Consider the following 17,972-nt stretch of genomic DNA (forward strand, 5'->3'; position numbering starts at 1 on the left):
ATATTAAAAAGTAATGAATACAACTTTTAAAAACGCAAAACAAAAGGGAAAGTTAAAAAATGTAATTTTAAGTTCTTTACCCTTTCGAGACTGTTGGTTCATAAATGCACCACTAAATAACATAGCTGATCTAGACGCTCTCAGTGAATTAAATTTGCTTGAAATGCATATACTTTCATTTGCTGATGATTCTTTAGGAACGTGCAACAAAAATAGAAAATATTTTACCTAAACTTATTGAAAAGCTAAAAAGAAGAGAATATGTATTTCAGTGCAGTAAAGATGGACTGCTATTTGTAAAATAGTCAGACACAAAAGAAGCCCTTATTTTAAGTAATTGTCATAAAACACAATTACACTATTTAACGAAAACTTTGAGAGACGGCTCAAAGTATAGTGTTCTTTGCCCAGAGATGATTGCGTATTATCGCAAAATTATGGGAGGGGTGGATTTAGCGGACCAAATGAGAGGACTATATGAACTGGATCGTTAATCGAACAAATGGCGGAAAAAAGTATTTTATCGCTAACTTATGATGTCCTTTGTAAATGCTTGTATAACACATAACGACGTCACAAAGAACGAAATTCCTTTGATGCAATTTTTAGTTCCCCTGGCGGAGGGAATGATAAATGAGGGAAGAAAAACCACAGTTGTACAACGTTCATTGTGGAGAGGGAGACCATCTATGAAAAAAACTGCGACTGGAAAGTGCAATACCTTATAACTTATTTCATTACAAAACGAGACTAGACTAAACGACTTATTCAAACAGACGCGTGCAAAAAATAAATAAAACTAATAAACAAATAATCTTTAACAAATCAAACATTAGTCTTGCTTAAGTGTTAATGCTTAATTTAAATAGATCCATTCAAATTTGAATTCAGGATACATTAAAATAGTTTAACAAGACTAAAAACGAGCATGATTTTTGTATTAGTAATATTTGTTGTTTAGCAACACATTGATAAGCAGCTTTCGCAGAAGAAATCAAGTTTCAAATGATCCTAGAGAAGGAATAAAAAGTTTTAAAGCAGATAATAAATCCCTTTTTGATTTTTATTCTAAATATATTTTTATTCTAAATATTTTTGTTCTAAATATTTTTATTCTAAATATTTTTATTCTAAATATTACGCGAAACAAATCACAAGTAAACATTTGCTTTAATCAACTTCGCGTGTTGTTTTAAATTTGATTTATTTCAATATGAAAATAAAACACTTTTAACTTTAAAAATGCAGTTCAGCTGGTTTTGAATTTGGCGAATATCGTTTGATTGTAATTAAACTTTTAAATAACCAAAAAAGGTTTATAAAACTTTCTGTTTCTATAATTATGATACTTCATTTTAAATTAATAGTAAACGGTATTTTACTATTATTAACAAACAATATTCGATTTTTATGAAAAGAATTAATTAATAAACAATTTTTATTGAAGTAAAATCAATGTATTATAAATTGAGATGATTTGTGCAAGATATTTGATTAAAGGGCTCTTTCATTGGTAGAACTTTATTTTGATGAATTTTCATCCATTTGTCTATAGAATAAACGTGAACTTTACCTTCAGAAAAATATTGAAAGAATCAGAAGGAGTCAATATTAAAAAAGAAACTTTATTTAAGAAGATTAAAACGAGTTAACTTTTTCAAAACCATCGAACGACCAACATCATGGGTGACAATAACGAAGTCGTTATCGCGTATGAAAATCAAGAAGAAACTTTCGACGTCGATGATCTCGAACCGGAAGTGTTGAAAGAAGTTTTCGAACTTGACTTCACTCCCATAACATTAAAGCATGAGAAGAGTAAAAAAAATATCGTCATCAAGAAAAAAGAAAAGTTCATTGCAGGTACCGGATTTGGATTGATTTCTGTCTTGTTTAGTGAACAAGAATTATTCAGTTACTTCTTTTTGCATGACTGATAGACTATACATCACAAACGCAAGTAAATACATACACTTCTGTGTGATATGTCTCCCTGCTACTCGACTTTTTATTCTTTTTCTTTCTTTTTTTTTTTCTCCCGTGTAAAATCCCAAAACTTTATTTTCTTTTTTTAAAATGGCTTTTAATACGGGTAAATTATACCATTAAAAACCAAACTCATTTGAAATAGTTTCACATTTTGATCGCTTTTTACTGTGTGAAGCTCATTACAACTTAAAACTAATTTTTATGAAATTAGTAGTCACGAATAGGTTATTTTGCTTTATATAGGTGAATATTACCGGATTCTACCTCGAAATCATCATCGTGAGGTCCCGCAATCCGCCTGGGAAGAATATTCAATAAAGAACCGATTACAAAATGCGGTTGTTGCTAGCAAAGCGGCGTACCTGACGGGGGTTGAAGAGTGTTTAAATTTTCTCAATAAAAACATTCAAAACCATAGTTTGAAGCACGTGTTTCAGAGTCAGGTGTATTTATTTTCAACTTTATTTAGTACTTGGTATTATTTGTTTCGTCAACTTCAGGATTTATCATGGGATTTATTTCCTACTTCACAAATTAGTGATAGTTTTGGGGAAGGAAATAGTTTCCAAGTATAATTTAAAGATACTTTTAAAGTAATATATTGATAGCATTACGATACGCGTGTACAGCTGTTAACTCAATTTTAATGATAACGTATGCTTTAAAAACTAGGATGATAAGTGTTCCTTCATTGTGGCAGAGGATGTTGAGTGTAATGACGTGTACGTTTCATTCAGGTAAATCTATTTTCAACTGAGATTAAAAACTCATTGAGTTTGTTTTAATATGCACCGGATAGAAACAAGATCAATAGATATTTACGTCCCAAAATACTTTGTAACGTTCATTTGAGGAAATGACAATATTGAAGGAGAAAAATTAGTTATAGGAGTGGTTCCCAACCTTTTCTAACCCGTTCCCCAAATTATATATCATAAAATCTCCATGGACCCATTTTCTTTTAAAAATTATTACAAGGCGAATATTTTAGTAATGCAATTTTTATTCATTAGGACAATATTTTATTCAAGGTATTTTTTAATAGAATAGACTATCTATGACTTAAAAATATTTTGTATTAGTTAATATATGATACAAAAACAGGTCAATGTGAATTCTGGCACTGCTTGCCAGCAATTAACATCTGAAAATTCGGTTTAGTTTTTGATAGAGCACATCTAATATCTGCATTGATTTCAAGTCAATTTCTTTTTTTGGTTTTTATAGATGACATGGCTGAAAATCCTGCTTCGCACAAATATGATGTTGAAAAAGGAATAAGGGCTTTAAGTGCAATTGTTGAACACAATGAATATGAATTTCTCATTTTCAATCAGAAGTTATTTAATGGTGTTATTTTGAAGTGATCCTTAGCAGTGGTATCATTCTTTAACTCTATAAATTCTTCTTGTGCTTTCTCATTCACATTTTTCGCATCACATGAAATTGGTGATATAATTACTTCACTGCTCAAGAGGTTCACATCTGGAAAATAGTAACCAACTTCATTAATCAATTTATCTAGTATTTCTATCTTTATAACTTCAAGAAGCATGTTATTTCCAATCTTGCTATTTAAATTCTGAAACATTATTAGATTTGCATTAAAAATTCTGTCTTATACAGTTTGAGCTTTTCAATAAATGCCTGAATTTATCCAAGTGTGCAATGACATAAGCATTTTTGCCTTGAAGTTGCAAATTTACCTTGTTAAAATGACCCACAATGTCCACAAGATAAGCAGTTGTTATTTCAAAATCATCAAATTCAAAATATTCTACCAGTCCACTTTTCATTTGACATAAAAATTCTTTCACTTTGTTTCTAAGCTTGAAAAATCTTTCCAAAAAATTTCCAGCAGAAAGCCATCACACTGAAGTTAAAAACAATAACTTATTGTGGTCAGCATATTGATTAAATACACTAATTTGACTAATTGATTAAATACAAACTACCTGGCAATGTTTTGGTTGCCAAAGCCTGTCTATGAATAAAACAGTGTACACCAACTACATTTGGAGCAATCTCTTTTACCCTAGTCTGCAATCCAGAATTACAACCCATCATGGCAGGAGCTCTATGAGTAGTAATTTCTAACAAATATTTCCATTGTAATTGATTGTCATTGAAAAACTGTTTCATAATTTCCATAATATCAGCTGCTTTTGTTGTTGTTTCAAGGAAAAAAAAGAACAAAAATTCTTCTTTGAATTTATTATTGTGAATATACCTACAAAATACAATTAATTGTGCCATTGAACTTACATCTATAGACTCATATAACTGAATAGAAAAATATGGTGATTCTTTAATTTCTTTAATAACATTTTCTTTAACATTTGATGAAATGTCAGTTAGCCTTCGCTTGACTGTAGTATTTGATAAAGATATATTATCTCTCTTCTTTACAGCTTCTTCTCCAAATTATAATCTAACCATTACATTTGTACATGAAAGTATAACTTCTTCAGCCAATGTGTGAGCTTTTTTCTTCTGTGCTATTATATATGAAACCTTATAAGATGATTCTACTATATTCTGTTAAGTTAGGTGAATAATCTCAGTTTTATCCAACTTACATTTCTTCAGTGATTCAAATTTTCTTTTGAAAATATCAGAATCATTTGTTCGAAGATCAGGATGGCACTTATTCAAGTGAATAGCAAGCTTTGAGGGTTTTATAGAGTCATTTCCAAGTACTTAGTAACATATAACACACTGTGGTAGCAAATGGTTTCTTTCAGCATGTAGGTAAAATCATATTTCATATATTCATCTGAATATGACCTTTTTTTACTTTTAGACATCTAAAGAATTTAAAAAATAATATAAAATAATGTAACATATTAACTCGAGATTTGTATAATTCATTGGAGAGTAGTATTTTCTCGACTATTCAAAGAAAATAATAAAAATAACTTTCTTTCAAACTAAGTAGTTAGGAAAAATATATTTATCATAAAATAAGATAATTTTATGTAGCATTTAAAATTTAGGGATGTAAGAATAATATGTAATGTATTTATTGTTTCGTAGTGGTCCGCAAGTCGTAGACGGTTAACGTCGAATTGGCTTACACAGATTTTGTTCAACATGTTGTCTAGCATGAATTACATTTTAAATTTAAGATTTATTTGTTTCTATAAAACAGAGAAAAATATCAAAACTAAAATTCAATAACCCAAGTTTATTTTGAATTTACGTTTACCTTGTGGTCTGTTTCAAAAGTTCACATGGACCCCCAGGGGTCCATGGACCACCGGTTGGGAATCACTGATTTAACTCCTCTTAAGAAGTTTTTGATACAACTTTTAGCCCAAACGTTTTTTATAAGTAAACTAGAACCTTTTATAAGAAATTTCATAAATATATTCAAATGTTTTTTTTTTTAACATATGCACTCTCTTGGTGTGAAAAATGTTTAAAATTTCAGTTTCAATTAGCATTTTTTACATATTAACAATTAAACACTTTTAATTTCTAGGGGTACACAATCAGTCTATGATTGGAAAGAAAACATGAAAGCATTCCGTGTGAATTGTGGCATAACCGGGAAGTTTCATGCCGGATTTCTTTCGCGCGCAAATACTTTTCCTCTCCAGAAAATTTTGAACGAAAAGACTTATAAACAATCGAACATCATTTTCTGCGGACATTCAATGGGGGGAGCCGTCGCTACCATCGTTGCCATCTTTGCTTTGTTGGAAGAGGAAAAACGAAAAGGTTTCCAAAAAAATCAAGATCAAAGATCGGTCGAGTGTTTCACGTTTGGGGCTCCAATGGTTGGAGATGGAGATATCCGAAAGGTTGAAATGAGTGATATTTAGTGCCATTACTTTTCAGATAAAAATGATATTAAAAAAAGGTAAAATGAGAAAATAAGTTTCAAGTTTGAGAAACGGGGTATTTTTTTTTCAAATTTCAGTTTTGTAATGAGAAAGGCATTTCGAAGCACTTGTATCACTCAGTTAACTTCCTGGATCCCGTTCCTAGGTTGCTGTCGTACAGTATGTGTCTGGAAGCGATGGCTGCACAACTAAACGCACAGGTGGGTCCATTATAAGAGTTCTAAATAGGAAAACAGGCTGTATTGAAAGCATACTTTTTTAGGATTTGACTATTAACAGTTAATACGATTATTGAATTTGATTGTTATTGTATAAATCGGAACGTTTTTGTTCACAGTCATGCTTAGGCACTTTGCAATATCTTTATTTACAAAGTTGATTTATAAAACTTTAGGTTAAGACATTGGTCAACACATTCCGAACAACAAAAGAGGCAGCCGACTATTTTCTCTTGAACAAAGACGCGTTAATCGTTAAAAAAACCGAATTCATGAACAAACTCAGCAATATTGCTCCCATCATTGAACAAGTGTTAGAAACATGTTGTCTTTTTTCACAATCTACGACACTAACTTTGGCGGTTGGAGTTGTAAAGATAGCGAAGGTAAAGATTTATATAAAGACTGTTTTAAACTACCGTATATACTCGCGTATAAGTCGATCCAAAATCAATACAAAATCAATATTAAATGAAACATTTTTTAATCAAAAAATAAGAAATACGAAAAAAAAAATTTCTAGAAATAAATTTGTTTTTTTTCTGACCCGCATAAAAGTCGAATTGCTGTTTTAGAGTAAATATTTCGTCCAAAATTTCTCGACTTATACGCGAGTATATACGGTAGGTTATATTGTATATACGGTAGGTTATATTGTATATTGTCCGTTGCGCAAAGGAAACAAAAAAATTGCTTTAGCTGAATAAGGCTTAAATAAATAAATGCGTAAATAAACTTTGATAATAATTCAATTTCATTACTTTTGTTACTTTAGTATAAAAAAAAAATCTAATATCAACCTTTCTTAGGATGTTATCTACTCTGTTCAAAATCAAAAGTCAGCGACTGTTCCCAACTCAAGCAGTGTTTACGCTACGATAGGAAATTTCCTATTTTTAAATGAGACAAAAGAGAAGTGTGTTACGGCTGAATATATGCATATCAAGGAAATTGAAAAAAATATGGATCTCTCTGATAAACTCTGCTTCTCTGAAGAGACCCCATGCGCGGTTGAGCACAGTGTGGATCGCTACGAACATTGCCTGTCTACATGGGGAACTCCAGCAGGAATGTTTCCAAATGTCATTTTCAAAGAGCATATTGATCTAGAATGTGTGATTCAAAAATCAGTTCTCAGAAAAGTCATTGAAAAAAACAGGTACATTCCCGAGATCCAGGATGCTGAGTTAATAAAGGTTTACTCAGAAGAGAAAGATGATCGTCTTCAACTGCGATTGACTGGTCCTAACCTGTACCACGTGGTGTTGGACAAGTGCAACTTTGATTTCGGATTTCCGTTTGCGAAAAATCCAGAGAAGTTTCAAGTAAGAAAAGTCATAGGTTTATTTTTGATTTTTATTATACAGGTTTATAAAGAAATATTTCAATTTTACAAACCATTTGTACAATATTTCAGATGAAACAGATGGTAATGAGTGAACACATAGACTCAGTCATTCTGGAGGAGGACTTTGAAATGATGCCAAATATGGCGGACTGTGGATCTCGAATCCAGTTGACAACGGTGTTTGGGAAGTGTGAACATTTTCTGATGAAGGACAAAGTAAAGCTCAAGAGTTTTTTTCTTGCAAATTAAATTGGTATTGTTGATAAGTAATTTAATTTGGTGAGCATTTAAGGAAACTGAAAACTTTACTTTACCAAATCAGTTATTTGATATTAGTTGTTATAATGAATTGGTAGGGATAAAAAAGAAACTTGCTTTCTAAAAAACGTTATTATGCTTAAAACTCATTAGTTTTGAAGAAAGAAAGTTTTTAAGTAATTTAAATATTCAAATTTGAATAAACAGTTCATAATAGTTAATTAATTTTAATAATAATGATTTAATTATAATATTAATACTTGACTCACATTGTTTTTTCACCCACTCACACCACATAAAATGAAGAAACACAAATTTTGACATTCATTTGTGAGTATCTTCAGAACTTTTCTTTACTTATAAGGAATTTAATTTACATTGAATCTTAATTTCTTCCTAATAACTACATTTAACTATATTCTTCTTTACATCTTACTTATTCTTTTCCTCGAGTTCTTAATTTGCTTTTTCTCTATGAGCAGGAATCAATTCTGGCAGATGGTCTTTTATTTCATTTTGATTCTTTAATTGGAATGCTCTACCTTTAGGATTTACTAACTGAAAGTTGTATGAGGATTCTGAATGAAGTACAATCTGCGACTGAACCTTTGATATATATATGTTAATAATGTAATAACTAATTAAATAAATAATTAACACTCATATAAAAGTATTAGAATATATAAGAATAATAAGAATAATTACTTTTCAATTATTCAGCTTCGTAACATGGTAATGCCGAGTCTCAATCAACTGTCTCATCACGATTCCGTTTCAAGAGTAATCAAAATGGCAATCCAACGGGGAATGGGAATAACCCAGATAATCAGACAAAGCAATCATATTGAGGTAGTCTCCATGTTTATAAGATGCAACTCTCAATTCCTGATAACTTAGCATTTACCTTTACAGGAAGATTTTAAACTCTTTGTGTGCAAGAAAACCCGCTTGATCAATTAAGTACAGGCTTAGATTTTTAGACATTTTATCGTTAAAACAAGTATTCAGATGAAACCCAGATTAATTTCGTAATCAAGTCTTATTTTAGATTAAATAACGTTTGAAACAATATAAAACGGATTTAAAATAAAGAGTCAGAATGGGTTACACATTTATATCTATATGATACTAAGTAAATGTCAAGTATTTATTTGAATGAAAACCATTTATAGAGTTGTTTGTGCTATTTACAGTTTCTTTATAGTTCGAGCTGTTTCTTTGTATTTTCTATAGACTCAAGAGCAGTTAATCATAACCAAAGTAAAGAGTCTTGCTAACTTCTGTCTACCGGAGAAAGAAAAGGCCCAACTGATAAAAATGTTTGACAATCCGAAACAAAATCAGTTCATACTCAGCAATGAAGAGGTAAAGCTTATCAATATTCTTTCAACCAAGAAATACTGAATTGTTTTTTTTTCCTAAAGTATCTTTCTACAACAGGAATACAAGAAGATTCAATCTCTTTGCGATGAGGTATCGTCATATTTGAAATCGCCCATTAAACTTAAAGTTGAGCCATCTGTTGCTAAAATGATCGGAATAGGAATTTCAGCAATCATCGGTGGCAGCCTGATGGCACTCATAGCAGGACCAGGGCTGGTTATGTTAGGAACAATTGAAGCTGTATCCCTGGCAGCAACTAGCGCGGCAGGTGTTGTTGGCTTTGCAGGGGCTGGATATGTGGCGAACAGCTTGTTAGACGAAAGATTGGTTGAGGAGAATTACCAAGAGTTTCTCAAGTTTATTGTTGATGAGCTTATAAAAACATGGCAGCTAGACAACCAACAAAAAAAGTCATTAATGTATCAAGAAATATCCGACTACAGAATGGAGGGAAAGATTTACAGTCTAGAAAACGCTCTTTTGTTCTTGTATGACAAAGAAAAGAAGTGGGAAAACTTTAGAGGAACAATTCTGAGTGAATGTAAGGCATCTTCACAGGAGTCCGTTTTAAAAAGGATTGATTGCATTGGAGCTATTCACGACATTAGGAACCTTCTTGCTACTCAATGTTACATTGGTGTCGTTGGAATTCAAGATGCTGGTGAGTATTTTTATTACTTTCATTAACTTGTCAAGCCATTCTAATAGTGTTAAGTCAATTGCAAATATATGTAAAGGAATATGGGTTTAGATAAGTAGGTATAAAATATTTTGGTAAAAGAGATAATGAAGTGTCATCAAAAACACGATCAACCATGCATAAACAACTACTGTTTACATGTATAACCACGAAAATGGCGGGATCAACAGGATTTAAAAAATAGTATGAAATTTGACTTACTTATGTTATCACAGTTGATTGATTATTAATTTGCTTTTTGTATTATTTTTGCATATTTAATTAATTTGTAACCTTTATACCATTAATTATTTTGTAAAAAACCCCATGTTTGTTTTAAACTTAAGCTTCAACCAGTGGCCCTCGGGGCTGTGGGATTGGCACTAGCAAGTATTTTTTTACTCTAGTCAAGTCTGAGATTTTTGCGTTTTTATTCCTACGGAAGAATTCTTATTAAAAAGTTTATTCTTTAAGTTTAGCATTACAACATGTATTAATACTCAGTACAATTGCTATTATTATTATAAAATTAGTACTTATTAAAAGAATTGGAATACCTCATCGGTTTTTTTTCAAAATTACCTGGTTTTCATTAAGGCCTAAAATCTGTCAACAAGATTTTGGACTAAATTCTCAAAAAAATTTTCTAGCTTATTTCTAAGATCTAAAGAAATTGTGAAAAATTTACCCGAAATGTTTAAAGAACGTTTTGCTCAACTAAAATTAAACAAGAACTAGAATTCAAATTTGTTAACAAAGATATTTTCTATGCGCACCTTTGACGCGTAAATGCGCACACATGCGTTTATGCGCGTGTTAGGTTTTGCTCTATTTGATTCATTACTCAATTTAAAATTCATTACTCAATTTGATATTTGCATAAAAATGTTTTTTAAAGGATGTTAATTCATAGAAAAAAAGGATTTATTTCAGGGTTTTTTGTTTATGCAATTATTTACATTACAACCATTTTAACTCATCTAGTAATGATTTTTCTTTAAAATTCTTTTGTTTCCTGACCTTTACTAGAAGATAATGCATCTAATTTATCATAGTGTTTAACCTCAAATTTTTTGCTGTGTGTTGAGCTCTAGAATATCTTATCTGTTTATTCTAAGACTCCAGGGCATCCTCTAAAGATACCCTGAATTGCAAAGTTTGATTTTGTGTAATGGAACTATGCAGTAGCAGTTTGTGTACTGTAGGAGCCATACATACCAGTCATACAAACCAGTCATACCAGTAACATATCAGTAACATACCAGTCATACCAGTAACATACCAGTCATACCAGTAACATACCAGTACCAGTAACATACTAGTACCAGTAACATACCAGTCATACAAACTCACTATAAATTTAGCTGTTTCAGTACAGCATGATTCTAGTTTATTGTTATTAATGTGATATCCACAAGATGTGGTTATGAGAATGTTATGCGATCTTTCGGATATATCAATCTTATAACTGATTGTAAAGGTCACCATTCTTCCTGCATTATTAATAACTCTGCAAAATATTTCTAACATAGCATTTAGACTTTTTAAACCTGTTCTTCTTCTTTGCATAATAATGGACTCTCTTTCTTATATTGTAAATGGAGAAGTCGACAAAAGTGACAATTTGAAGGATTTTCTATTTTACAAATTATGGCATCTTTTATCTTAAGCAATGAAGGCACAAAAGGTTTACTGAAAAGCCTTTCTCCATGCTTAAGTTCTATAAATTTATCATTTGTTTCATACTTTTGCTAATAAATACTTTTGCTCATTGCTCTAACTGAAATTCGACAAACAGAATATACTTTAAAGAGTACAGAAATCTCAGAACAAAGTTTATTTTGCAGGATAACATAAGCTTTTCAATTAAAATATTGTGGAAGATGAGATATATAAGTAGATTACGTGCAAGAGCTGAGTTTCTGATCATTTAATGTTGTTTATCACTGAGGTCAGTTTTCATTTTTAATGCGTTAGCTTCCTCCTCAATTATTTAATGGAAAAACTTTATCCAAAATGTCTTTGAGTTTTTTATCTCTAAAACATTTGAAATAATTTTTTTAAGTAAAAGTTGTTTTTTTTTAACAGCAGCATTTGCACTTTTGACAAAAGCTAATAGAGCTTCATAATATTTATCAGCTAGTTTATTTTCTCTTTTCTCTTTTGTTAGGTAGGTCGTAACATTTCCTTGAAGCAATTGATATTCTTTTTGTATAAATGTATCATAGTTTCTACCACAATATTTTAGTTTTTTCTTCACATTTGAAATAAATGTAGATAAAGTAAGCTTTATCATATTTAAGTTTTTGTTTGCAAATGTCTTCAGTTTTTTTATTTCTTTAAGTAAGTCAATAATCGCAATTAAATCCACTCCTAATTCATATATGTTATTCAAGCAAAAAATGCAAATCCAAGTTTCTCACCATTTCAGTTAATTTGATATAATAAGACTCTCTAGAACTATCCAGAGCCATCTAGAACTAAGCGGAACATTTTTTCCGTAGAACTAAAAAAAAAAGTGAACAAAGTTCATGTTTAATTCTTCATTTACCTACAAATTCTCCAGTTTCAAAGAAATGGCTAAAATCGAAAACTTAGAAAGTTGAAATTTCAGTGAAATTAAAAAATCTTAACTAAAAATGATAAAACCTCTCGTTGCCTGGAAATTTAGTTGCCTGGAAATTTAGTTGCCTGGAAATTTAGTTGCCTGGAAATTTAGTTGCTTGGAAATTTAGTTGCTTGGAAATTTAGTTGCCTGGAAATTTAGAGTGGATCCAGAAGAGTTTTAAAAGTAGCAATCCAAAAAGAGTTTAGTGTTTTGATGTCACAATTCATTTGCAAGGCCTCTGTTGCGGTAATCAAATTGTCATAAAACAGTTAATGTGAAATATGGTTAATTTGTAAATAGCGTGATCATCGAAACGTCGCTCTCTTGAAGTAACCTGTCAAACAACAACGGACTCGAGCAACTCTTCTACCACTGGTTGTGATATACGATCTCTTCTTTGTGTTTATCGCATATTTATATAACAATACTCTTACAATATATTAGCAATACGAATAATTAATTTCTGTCCAAGAGACTTCCCTACTGACATCCTGTATCTTACATCTAAAGTTCTTTGTTTCTATGATTTAATCCAGTTTCTAAATTGTTCATTTGTCTGGGATCAACAACACGGTCTCCTTCCGTCCATATTTCGTAACTACTTTAATATTAGGACAACGTGTGGGCATAACCTAAGATCAGTCACTTTTAACAACTTAACCGTCCCACAAAAACAGACAACTAAACATGGAATAAATTCTATTACATACCAGTGTATCCTTTCTTGGAACACCCTTCCGTACTCCCTAAAAACAGATTTTATCCTTAGATCCAAGAATCTGTTCTTAAAGTCACTCCATCATTTTATCTAAAAAGTTACGCTTAACTTTATTCTTAACCTCTATAACTTTTTTCTTTATGTTTATGTACATTTTGTTATTTCTTATTTGTTTATATGCATATATATGTATGTATATGTGAATACATTATAATAACTATTTGACCTATATTTTAACTCTTTTAAAAGTCTGTTTTATAAGTGTTACTTATAAATTTTTGTAAAGTTCTACTTTTACTATGTAACTAGTTTATTTCTTATGTTTTTCTCTTATCTTTTCTTTATATTATTTAGGTCATTGCGTTTTATTAGTGAATTACTATTTGCAATGACCTGTGTTTTTTGTAACATCCTTAACACGAAATATATTGATTGATTGATTGATTGATTGATTGATAAATTGAAATTGTTTTACAATACGACTCTTACGTAAAACAGCAGCCTCCACTCGTAAATTTTTTGTTTTTTTGTTCTTTTTTTTTGTTTTTGTGCACATAACTAAAATTTAATAACAGCTGAATTTATGTTAAATTTTTAATAACTCTAAAACATAATATAAATATATTAAGTCAAAAGATTATCTTAAAATTGAATATAGACTTTTATTTAAGTTAAAAAGTCTCCGTTTTAATTAAATAAAAATCTCTCGATTTTCTGATTTCTTTGAAATAAGTTTAAATTTTTTATCTTCATTTAACTATAAAATAGTAAAGAAAAGTGATATGAAAAAATTGTTTTTAGTTTTTGAGTAAAAAATTTGTTGTATGTTATTTTGTTAAAAAAAAGAGCACTTTATTTAGAAAAAATTGCAATTTTTGTTGTTTTTTTTAATCCTTAACCAACGAGTAAACGGCCGGATTTTAGACGACCGGATTTCGGACGGTAGAAAATTCCACCAGTTTTTTCACTAATGATACAAAAAATTACAAGTGATTCTGAGAGGTCGCATGGCTTGCAAGGTGTTCCCTCTTTCTGATCTATTTTTTACAAGACCTACTACTGCAACACTATTTCCGATCGAGCACCATTTTTATAATTGTAAAAAACTGACGCTGAAAACTACTTACTTGGAGTAGCAAAAATGTTACTTATGAAAAGTCACATTTACCGCTAAGACGAGTTGAACTCGTTCAGGGGTTACTCGCAGTAAATAAGTTTAGCGGTGCTCAAAAATAATAAAAACTGCTTGAAAATAGCATATAAGTTTTATTAGTGTCTGAGGCCTCCTACCAATTTCAACCAAGCAATGATTACCATTAATAAAGATGTAATTTACAGGTAAAACTACTCTTCTAAACAAGATATGGGGGATTGAGGGAGAATGTGGATGGTTCACTCACACCGAGGTTCCAATGACTTATCAGCTAAATGAAAAAGTATATGTTGTTGACTTTCCTGGCAGCAACAGCTTGGATTATCACTCTAAGACATTTTCAATCTGTGGAGCCATGAACAACCTGATACTGGTTGTCATTCCCTTCACCGGAGACATCAACCAGATTATTAGCGAAGAGATTTCCAAAGTCTTCAAAGTTATGCAGGGATAAGATTGCACTCAGGTACTGTTTTGTTAAAGCTTAATGTATAAACTGTTTCACCATTTATCTATAATTTCTTATTCATTAACAGTGTTTTAATTGTACTACTCTTTTTTGTTTTTGTTTTTTCTTTCCCAGCAGGCAAAAAGATATCTAAAATACATCTAATATGCATCTGAGAACTGGTCTAAAAGATGTCTGAAATCACGTCTTGAATGAACGTTAAATAGACGTCTATCTTATAGACCTCTATCGTCTTTTGCCTGATGAAAATGAAAATGAAAAAAAAAAAAAAAATTTGATGAATAGCAGAAAAGATGGTCTATTCTATCATATTTTAGTTAAAACTTTGAATGTACAAAGCTAAACTTTTATTATTGAAAACCTTTTTGCAATTTTATTTGATAAATTGCATATTGCAAAGCTAGTGTGGGGAATTATTAAGACTTTCCCTGAGACACTAAAGATTCACTGTTTTCTTTATGAACTTGATAATATTTTTTTTCCATCTGACTGCAAATCATACATTTTTACAAACTACACTCCCTTTTTATACAGTTTTACAACCGCGTTATTTTGACACATTTGATAAATTAAGACTTTACGTGCATTAACAATTACATACATTAAAACCTACACACATTAGCACCTACATACATTAACACCTACACACACGCTAATTGCATCTTGAAGACATTATTCACCACACTAGCAATGCTTCTTACCTTATGCAAATATAACATTTGTGTAAATAAATCATTTGAGATCCATCTTTCAAAAGGAATTTTTCATCACGGCTTTCAAAAGTTAACACCAAATTAAATTTACATCTAATTAAAGGGCAAGAAGCATTATAATTAGGTAAATATTTTAAATTTGGGACTTTCTTAACACCGACAAGCATACTTTATTTGAGATCGTAACTGTAAGTATTAAATGTAAATATACCAGTATGATAGAGTGCACACGAAGACTTTATTGTAAGCACACTATATTGTCTTGTGTGTAAGCCATAAGTTGTCTTAGATAGCATTAATGGCCTTACATAAAAATGGCTTCATCTTTTACAAGATATTATAAGAAACTCTGTTTAGAATATAGCACTTCAAAATCTTCTTTACTGGTAACGGTGTTTTCATTTCTTTTCATAGTCAGACCAAAATTTATTCAGGCAAATAGGCCTAAAAAACCGATTTTCCACGAATTTGTAAATCTTATTTAAATAATATAATATTATGTTTTAAAAATTTCGTTTAAGTTTTTGTCATAAATAATTTTATTCTCGTGGTTTTCAAACTGTAAGTGATCTCCCTCGAAACGATGATTGCTGAAGCAGTAATTATTAAACAATGGCAGATGCTTGAAAAAAAAAAAGCTCATCATATAATTTTACCTTGTTCTTCCATAAAAAACATTTTAAAATTGGTTTATGCAAATGTTTATTAAATATTGTTTGTCTTAAGCAACTCAGGCTTTAAAAAAAGCATTTTAAAGCCTAAGTCGCTTAAAACAAACTGCATCCCGCTGATGTTGTTTATTTCTGTAATTCAGAGTATGTTACACATGCAAGTTTCCTTATTAATGCTACTTTATAACATGTTTCACTGTATCGCAAAGTCATTATTAATCAGTATTACGTCTTTTTATATGTATAAAATTGCTGCTCTTAAACCAAGAACTTAATTTTGTTCTTTTACCTGGTTACTCCTTAATGATAAAAACCTCGTAAGAAATCTCGGGTTAAAAAACTTATTATTGTTAAATAATTTTTACCCCACTTGTCAGGTAATTTTATGCATCAACAAATGCGGTCCATTCATTGATCAGATCAGGGAGGAACTTCGACGGATAAGGAACACACCGGAAAAAGAGACAGATCCTCAATGGATAAAGGATTTCAAACTCGGAAAGACTGGAATGGCTGATTCGTTAGCTCAAAAATACAGCGACAAACTCAATAATTACTATGAGCAGTCCGGAAATAATACTAAGTATTTTCAATTTTATATAATACCTTCAATATTTTGATTTCAAGGGCATAAACATTAATTTCGCCGAAATACCAAACTACGATGCCAAAATACTGCGACCTAAAATATTGAACTTAATAGTGCTGGGTATACCTTTTGTACAATTCTTAGAAAATACCTAACTAATGATTTCTAAATATGCCAAATATTGATTTTTATCTAGAATCCAAAAAGAGGACATTCTCTTTACAGACTGGCTTGAAGATGTTAAAGATGTTCCTGGTGATGTTGACTGTGACCACTTTCACATATCTGGTATTCAAGAGATTAAGAAAAGGATTGGAGAGTATTTGCTCAAGTACAAAATCTACGCAAAACACGAGCAAGAAGAGTTAGAAAAATGCTTGAATTCAAAGTGGAAAAAGTGATAGAATCCAAAGACCAATTTTAATATGAATTTGTAATTTGACAATTAATGCGAAACTTGAACGTCAATTGCTTAGTGACTTTAATTCAGTTTATGTACTTTTAACGTTTAATAGAGAGCAAATGAATCTTTAGCCTGTAATTTTTTTTAACTTATTTTTTGTCTAAGTTTGATGTAATTATCTATGTAAATAAATAGTGTACCATTAATGGCCACTTTAAATGTTCTCTTCAATTTCTGTTTTTAAAAATTATTGGGTGTCAAATAACGTGTCAAAATTTGTTTTGATTTCAATGGAAAATTGGCTTTTTCTTTTAGCTTTAAGAAAGTTAAAAAACATCAGTTTACAAATATTGAAACACAACACCCTTATTTGATAATAATGAAACTCTTGACCTAAACTCTTTGACTTAATTTACATTTCTTATTACTAAGAAAAGAAGAGTACCAAAAATGAATTTCTGGAATTGCGACAGATTGTGTTAAGATTGTTGCTCAACTACTTGGCATCTTTACAGAGATAATGTGTATGCAAGAGTGTAAAAATTACAGAGGGCCATGACTTTAAGAATAATAAACACCAAGAACATGCTCCGGAAATGTCTAAGGCTGATAAGAAACTATTATTGTTCATTATATTATAGCACTTCAAATGTTGAGTTATAGAATACGCTGAAAGAGTTGAAGCTGAAACACAATGAAGGTGTCCACAATTAAGATTATTTCAAACTCGGCTTCGTTTTTTCGTTTTAGTTACTTTGTTAAAAATTATGTTTTCCCAACTTTATGCTGCAAAAACCTTTCATTTTTCAAACCTGGAAACGAAATGAACAATAGCAAATTAAGTTTCACTTGCAAATTGAAAATAGCTATGAATTTTCAGCAAATCCCCTTATAAAACTAAGAGACTCCAGCCTGGATAGCTAAA

At 30.5% G+C, this 17,972-nt stretch overlaps 1 protein-coding gene across 3 annotated transcripts; it reads left to right on the top strand.

Moving 5' to 3' along the window:
• The first annotated feature begins 1,439 nt into the window (after positions 1–1,439).
• Positions 1,440–17,266, top strand: LOC149880958 (uncharacterized). 3 transcript variants are annotated; one of them, XM_090068608.1, is made up of 14 exons: positions 1,440–1,863; positions 2,233–2,432; positions 2,662–2,726; positions 5,474–5,795; positions 5,915–6,037; positions 6,232–6,441; positions 6,865–7,380; positions 7,473–7,619; positions 8,382–8,510; positions 8,895–9,026; positions 9,102–9,705; positions 14,388–14,668; positions 16,433–16,638; positions 16,841–17,266. In XM_090068608.1, the coding sequence occupies exons 1-12, from the start codon at positions 1,683–1,685 to the stop codon at positions 14,654–14,656; spliced, it is 2,898 nt and encodes a 965-aa protein (XP_089924734.1). In that variant the 5' UTR covers positions 1,440–1,682; the 3' UTR covers positions 14,657–14,668; positions 16,433–16,638; positions 16,841–17,266. The 3 variants fall into 3 exon arrangements, with proteins under 3 accessions (XP_089924734.1, XP_089924735.1, XP_089924736.1); XM_090068610.1 differs by having other exon boundaries at positions 1,578–1,863; positions 5,474–5,854; positions 5,983–6,037; XM_090068609.1 differs by lacking the exons at positions 14,388–14,668; positions 16,433–16,638; positions 16,841–17,266 and adding an exon at positions 9,796–9,915.
• The last annotated feature ends 706 nt before the right edge of the window (positions 17,267–17,972 follow it).

Source organism: Hydra viridissima, unplaced genomic scaffold (genome assembly GCF_058129835.1).
Source record: "Hydra viridissima isolate aposymbiotic clone 2 unplaced genomic scaffold, HvirCarnegie_v1 scaffold_12, whole genome shotgun sequence".
In the NCBI taxonomy this organism is placed as follows: domain Eukaryota; kingdom Metazoa; phylum Cnidaria; class Hydrozoa; order Anthoathecata; family Hydridae; genus Hydra; species Hydra viridissima.